The 7805-nt window shown below is 32.9% G+C and overlaps 2 protein-coding genes across 2 annotated transcripts; both read left to right on the top strand.

Annotated features, from left to right (window-relative positions):
* Window positions 1–3850: 3850 nt before the first annotated feature.
* Window positions 3851–4565, top strand: LOC126713645 (uncharacterized). Its single transcript, XM_050413462.1, has one exon. The coding sequence runs from the start codon at window positions 3862–3864 to the stop codon at window positions 4492–4494; it is 633 nt and encodes a 210-aa protein (XP_050269419.1). The 5' UTR covers window positions 3851–3861; the 3' UTR covers window positions 4495–4565.
* A 1731-nt stretch (window positions 4566–6296) lies between these two features.
* LOC126717811 (uncharacterized) lies at window positions 6297–6795 on the top strand. The gene is made up of 2 exons (XM_050419754.1): window positions 6297–6384; window positions 6479–6795. The coding sequence occupies exons 1-2, from the start codon at window positions 6297–6299 to the stop codon at window positions 6793–6795; spliced, it is 405 nt and encodes a 134-aa protein (XP_050275711.1).
* The last annotated feature ends 1010 nt before the right edge of the window (window positions 6796–7805 follow it).

The raw sequence follows: 7805 nt of genomic DNA on the forward strand, positions 1-7805 counted from the left end.
CTCACCAATAACAACTTGTAATAACTTACTACTTAGGAGTTTTTGTAAAAATGTTGTGAAAATATTGTGAACATAACATTTCTCTAATAATTAGTGAGAATAAATACATTCCAAAATGCATAAATCTAATCACACTCCATATAATTTTTGTGATTGGGAATGCATAAATCTCATTACACGTTCGCATGTGCGTTATGCGTGCACAAAGGCTTTATTTTTTTTAACATAACTTTCCATTCATCTCAATTCAAGATTGGGTGTTTTTTCTAATCACCAAAAGTCCTAGGATTGTGATGAGATGTAGTACCAAAAAAAAAAAAAAAAACAAATTAACGCATCCACAAAATAAATCTCATCACGCTCTTAGGAAAATGCAATAACTCCAAATTGGAATGAATTAAAAGTGTTGACATCTAAAAAAAATGTATAGAAAAGCCTATGGCTATGAGCACGCACATAGCGTGTAATGAGATTAGCTCCTTATTATTTTGATTGTAAATTGTTTGATTTTTGAAAAATTAGTATAATTAGAAACAGAGCTTTTAAAAAATTAGTCATAGTGTGTGTAATGAGGATAGTTGCTTATTATTTGATTGTCAATTATTTGATTTTTGAAAAATTAGTATAATTAGAAATAAAGCTATTAAAAAATTAGTCAAACTAAATTCTTCTTGAATTAATGGCACAAAATTGTAATGCGCGAGCGTCCTCAAAGGCCTTTTGGTTGGACAAATGCTTTGTAATAAGCTGATATCATGAACTATTAATTAAACACTTCTAATATGATGAAGAATTGATGGTGAATAAGATGAAGAATTTTGGATCATACAAAAAGCATTTACAGTGTAGAAAAGTGAGTTATATCTTTATTAATATAGTAGCATATAGATTTTTTGTCCCTTATGTGTTAGTTACTCAAAGATTCGATTTAAATGGGTTTATTAGAAGTGTTTAATTAAATATCATTTTCGTGGCTCTAAATTGATGAAGTATCAATTTTTTTTTTTTTTTTATATAAAATAGAATTTCTACTCTAACTTAATCTAAGTATATATATGTGTGAAGCTCCCTCCTGAAAACTTGAACCTCAGCCCTTGAGCAATTATACAATTTTGAATTCTTGAGTAATTATACAATACCGTTTAAAGATAGATATAATGTTTCAAATAATAATTATGATTTTTTTTTTTTAATTATGAAATCTAAGCAATCATGAATATTTAAAATACAACATAAAATCTGATTTGTCTCACGCATCTACATAGAAATTAGCCAAAAAGCCTCCACACTCCTGGAGCATCTACACACAAATATTAGAGACTAATTAACTTCATGCGCGTTGCACTGTTTTGATCATAAAATTATAAATAAATAAATTTATTGAAAAATATAATCAAATAAATAATTATTATATGTTATTTTGCAAATAGTCATAATTTATTTACTCATATATCATATTTACACATGCATAACAGTTGATGGGTCTTGCAGCTTTATAAGCCTTTGCACTTGAGGGTCAATATTCTCTACTTCAATTGGGTTTTTTTTTTTCCCTTAGACTTTATGCCTCCTTAATTCTCATCTAACCTATTGAATTCGCATAGAAAATGTTCATGCTATAGAATTGCAATATGATGAGTAGATGGTATATCTAATGGAGTTGCAATATGCATAGTTTTTTTTTTTTTTTTTGAAGGCGCAATATGCATAGTTTTATAAGTGGGTTTTGTTACCAAATAATCATAATAATAAAAGGACATTAAAAATAGTTTTTACTTTTAAAGCATCTCCTTCATTGTCATCACCCCAATTTCAGGACACCCAAAATCCAAAAATTTAGCCACATCATTCCAGAAAATTGGAAGAATGTATATTTTCACTATAAAAAAAATAAAAAAACAAATTGCAAGCTCAGTATCACATACCAAAAAATAAAAACTAACTGAATGACAATTTTGCATATTGAATTAGTTAGAAAGCCATGGGTGTAAAAGTTATATCCAGGGGAGCCTTGGCTTTTATCATAAAAAATTGCACAAGAGGATCACATGAATAAGAGGTTCTTTTGTAAGTCCTCTTCTTATTCAATCCCTCGAAGTCTTTAGCCTGATTCAACCAATGCACTCCTTATGCAAGTCCTTCAAATAAGGGTTCGTTTGGATACCATTTATTTTCCTAAAAACTGAAAACATTGTAGCAAAATAATTTTTAAATGTGTGAATAGTATTGTGAGATCTATTTTTAATAAAAAAAAGTTGCTGAAAAAAGAGGTTTGTGGGTCCTGTGAACCGTGTGCAGGACCCACTGGTGTGACATAACCACAAAAATTGAGAAACACACTTCCAAAAAAAAAAAAGAAGGTGAAACGCTGGACGTGGAGATGCAGATGCCAATCCAAACACGTACTAAGATATAAACATTATAAAAATTTTATGCCTTTGAAACCAAAGTAATGTCAAATGATGAGCCAAGTTAACACCAAGTCACCAACTATTCTTTTTTATCTAAAAACTAAAACCTGTAGACAGAAAAATTGTAACTTTGAAATCCCATAGCCGAACCTCACTATCTCAAACAAATTCATTCTCTCTTGAAAATTTAGGATATTTTTTGTAACAGTTTTTATTTTTTATTTTTAAAATTTTGTTTTTGGGAATAGAAAGAAAGAACAATTTTCTTGTATTTTTGAACTAAAAACATGTTTGGTTAGTAAAAAAAAAAAAGAGTTTTCTAAAGGAAAAAAAAATACTGAAATATGTTACTAATAGGATTCGAACTCTGACACTAATTCATTAAATGAGATAAATTGATTAAATTAGACTCATGTTTTCATTAGCTTTTGAAAACTAGAAACTGAAAACAGTTTTGCTCTCATAAATTGAGTTTTGATAACAGTTTTTGTTTCCTATTCATTTTAGATTCCTAAACAAATTTTTTAATCTCAAAAATAAAAATAAAAATTTTAAAAACAGAAAATAAAGGGAAAAAAACAGTTACCAATTATTTTTCAATCTTGTAATAAGAAATACACTACACACATAGCAAAGAACAAAATTTTGAGATCTCAAATTAAACCCTTTAGATAAAAAATTAACAACTCTACTTTTAAAAGAAATGTCAAAACCAAAAAAATATTATACCTTCAAACACTCAACCTGCCAATTAACCACCCTTGGCTAAAATTGAACTTTTGCGACCATAGTTGTGCAATCCCAACCAAGAATCCTCCATAGCCCCAAGGCCCCCAACTTGTGTATCATGCTACACAATCCACTTCCAACGTCTCATCATAGCACATCTCTATTTAATTAACTATTTGAAATGTGGAAGGATGGAATATATATATATATATATATATTAAGCCACTTGATGTAAGGATAATAAGTATAATGCAAGTTTTATTAAAATAAAATAAAGATAATTTATTTCAAATTCTATTGATAGAGTTTTAGTTGGAATATAATTTAAAATTTCTTCAAATTTAGAAAATAGATTTTTACCTAAATTAAGTTATCTTAACAATTCATAGGATAAGATAAATAAAATTTTAGTTTGAGAAGAATCTTTAATTTCTTGAAGTCCTGTCTAATAGACTTTAAGCTAAATTAAATAATAATTAATAGGATAAGGATAAAGGAACCCATCCCTCAATGATTTCTATTTCATTCAAAAGAAATAAACTAATCGTGTTGTGAATATAGAATTTAGGATGGAATAGAAGACAGTTGAAATACGACGGAAAAATCGAATTAGAAAGTCGGTGGCCCTCCTCTATTATATAAAGCCCAAAAACCCTATTAACTCTTTCCATCAAAAAAAAAAAAAAAAAAAAAAACCCTATTAACTCTGCAATTCAAAGCAATGTCAACCGGTACCAATAATTGCGTCTTCTACAGCTCTATCGTCCTCCTCTTACTCACCTCCATAGCCTTAACCGGCTACCTCATCCGGGACACCGTCTTGGTCATCAACAGCCCTAGATTCCCCGAGTTCCGAGTCGACTCACTCTCCGTCTCCAACCTCTCCTACACTTACCCAAACTTCTCTGTCTCCGGCAACTGGAACGCCCGGTTCTCCGTCCAAAACCCCAACAAAAAGTTTTCCATCTCCTACGACCTTGTTCAGTCCACGCTCGTGTACGAACCCAAGTCCTTGCACGTTTACGAACCCGAGTTCATATCCGAGATCGGCATCCCTGACTTCAACCAGTCCATGCGTAAAGAAACGTTTATCGACGCTGCGTTCGCGGTCAGCGACGCTTACAGATCAATGTCACTCGGTTACATTAACGTCGACAGCACAGTTTCTTTCGTTGTGAAGTTTCTTGGTAGGATTAAATTCAAGGATGGTAGGGGTAGACTTGTTAAAGATTATTGGGGGAGGGAAGCTCTTAAGGTTCATTGCGAAGGTTTGGTTGTTTCTCTCGCTTCGTCACATAGCGGTGCCTCCATTTCAGGGAAGCTAGTGGAACCCAGGGACTGCAAGATTTTATAGTCTTTAGTATGATAGGAGGAAGTATTGCTAGTTTCTTGATCTTGATATGAACAAATTGTTAATACCAAGATCAAGAAATTGATCTTGCTAGTTTCACAATTGCCTTCCTCGTAAAAAAAAAAAAAAAAGTACGAAGTATTGCTAGTTTACTGTTTACATATAAATCGAAATTTGGATTTTAATTTTAATTTTTAATTTTTTTTAATTTCCCGGAGAATGATGGGTGTATAGGTTTTCGGTTTTGTTATCTTTGATTGAAGTTATTTTGATTTTATTTTTTTGAAAATATGCCCTTCGTTATGCTTTTTATTATTTTTTTTTATAAATAAGTTTTGAATTCAAAAGCATATAGTTGAATTGAATGTAAACGCATAGCTGAAAGGTAAATCTTAGGGTTTTTCCAAATTAAATTCATACACTCTCCTTTCGACGTCTTGGCTTCTCAATATATATATATATATATATGCATGCAAGCTTTTCTTTAAATTAAATTCATACACTGTCCACAAATGGACTATATGCATATAAATTCCCACTACACATATATAATGGGCTCATGACCTATATTTTCAATTGTATCGGTTGGGCTCACGGCCCACCCTCACTCCCTCCTCAAGACTTGGGTCTCATAATCAAGGGAAATTAAAATATGAGAGGATAAAAAACGAGGAGGAGATAGAAAAGTGGAATGGTAGGAGAAATTTTAATTTTTTTTCATTTGTGTTTAGTTGGGTGGAAAAGTGGAGGGATGAAATTTTTTTTCATTTGATTGAGAAGAAAAATGGAAAGATAAAAAATGTGGTTTGTATTAATTTATTGTCATGTCTATATTAAACTAAAATGAGAAGTACCAAAAAAAGACAAAAACCAAATAAAAAGAAGGAAAACGACAAAACCCATGTGAAATCCACTCAACCAAATGGACCCTAAAGACAAGGTTCAGACTTACTTTCATCAGGGCCATTAATGAGTTGATAAGCATGGAACTCACATGCCTCATGCAAGCTAAATGGGTTTAGCTGGAGAATGAATCCCCTAAAACCCACTATGCATACAAAAGATCACATAGAAAAAATAGAGAAAAAAAATCACCCAAGAACATCTACGAAGAGGCAAAGATCTACAATTAGCAATTTGTTTGTGTTCATGTCATGTTAACTTATGAGTATTTGATTATATATGTCACACAAGAAACATGACACATTTATTAATCGTGTTAGGATTCCATGATCCTAACATATATAATCTTCTCTTTGAAAAAGCAAGATAACTCATTGGCTCCTCCTTAATTTTTTTTTTTTTTTTTTTTTTTTTTTTTACATCCAACCCAATGGACTCCATGATCGAGACACCTAATTCAAGTTGATTCTTTAAGAAATATGATCAGCCATGGAAAGTAAACATGATTTGCCTCTTCAAACTCCAAATTCATGAACTAAGTTTACATTTTTTCATTAATTGGGTAAGCTTGGATCCTATGGTTTGGAGGGAAAAGTATGATTCAATATCTCTTCTTTAGGTTCATAGAGTCGCTACGTGCATGAGCATATAATGCCTCAAAGAGTCATGTGAAATCTTTTTTTGTCTTCTCTTGAAACTTCAATTTACAACTACTCTTAAAAAAATCCCCAGGAGAATACTTTGTCACCCTATCTCACCTAATCTTATTCGATCCTCATTATCAGGAAGTCTCACCATTGAACTTATGTTAATTTACGACTTTATTATTGAACTTTTAATGATTTTAAAACACTAAAAGTTAAGGTTCGTTTTTATACCCGGCCCCATCTGCCCCTCCACACATGATTCAACATCAATGGCGACCCCCTGATCCACAAAACTATAAAGCCAACTTCGATGCAGCTGTCTTTAAAGCAACAAACACAGCAGGTATTGGTGTGATCATCAGAGATTGTGCTGGAAAAGTAATTGGTGCTCTATCCCCTTCAAATCCCACTTTCACAATCTGTTGTTGAACTGGAAGCTCTGGCTTGTCGACGGCCAGTTCAGTTCGCTTGGGAAATTGGTTTAAGGAGGGTAACCTTTGAAGGCAATTCAGCAGCAGTTATTCAAGCCATCACTCGTGGGAACTCAGATTTCTTACCTTTTGGAAATATCATTGATGATATTCGGAACCAAGTTGCTGGTTTTCAATTTTCAGAATTTTTTCATGCTTATCGTATATGTAATACCGCGGCTGATGCTTTAGCAAAGAAGGCCAAACTTTGTACGGGGCTGCAAGTGTGGCTGGAGGACATCCCAGCTGACATTGCTCCCCTAGTCTCTTTTGATACTCATTGAAGTTCTATTAATTAAGCCCAGGCTGCCCTTAGTCTAGTTTCTCCAAATAAATAAATAAATAAAATTGTAAAGAGGGAAAATTTCAGACCTATCACAAGCTAACATATTATACTACAACATATGGTCAACTACAAAGCGTCACGTACTGCTACTAGTTTCTACCATCACCATTTAGAAACCAACAAAAATTTTCCAAGTATCAATGAAATAAAAACATAAAAAGCATACACAATGCCAATCACACACCGGCGCATGTAAGCATAGACATAAGCAGTTCAATCAGGTGCTGACATGTGTCACCTTCAAAATTAAGATATTTCGGCCAATCAAACGATACCATGTGTCTTGGAGGAAAAATCTTAAAGCTCCTCCAATTAGGCTGTGACATGTGTCACCAATCAGTCTCCGTCACGTGTCGCTCACCCACTCCCAAAATCCTATAAATAGAAGTCTTCCTAAGTTATTTCTACACACCAAGACATCTTAGAAGAGATCTTTGAAGACACCAACACATCGAGGCATCCATGCCACAAGCAGCATCAAAGAAGATTAAGAAATACAGAAACTCTGTTGGAATTAAGCCCTGAAGCCTCCAAAAACTTCAACCTTAAATACAAAGAACATTCAAAGCATAATCATCAAAACTACTTGCCTAGATCTTAAAGTTTGCTAAAATCAAGCCCAAAAGCTTTCAAAAACTTCAAGAAACAACAAATCAGTGAAGCTCTATGGATTCAAGCCCCAAAAGCTCCGAAGAACTTCCGCCACAAACCTTCAAATACGAAGAACATTCAAAGAGAAATCATCCAAATCATCTTCCTAGATCTCAAAGTTCACTGGAATCAAGCTCAAAAGCCTCAAGAAATTTCAAGAAACCACAAATTGGTGAAAGTCTACGGATTCAAGCCTCCAAAGCCCCAAAGAATTTCCACCAGAAACCTTCAAAGACAAAGAACACACAAGAACATGAAGAACAAAGGATTTCTAACAAGCTCATAGCCAGAGATTCA

This window comes from Quercus robur, chromosome 1 (genome assembly GCF_932294415.1).
Source record: "Quercus robur chromosome 1, dhQueRobu3.1, whole genome shotgun sequence".
NCBI classification, from domain to species: Eukaryota; Viridiplantae; Streptophyta; class Magnoliopsida; order Fagales; family Fagaceae; genus Quercus; species Quercus robur.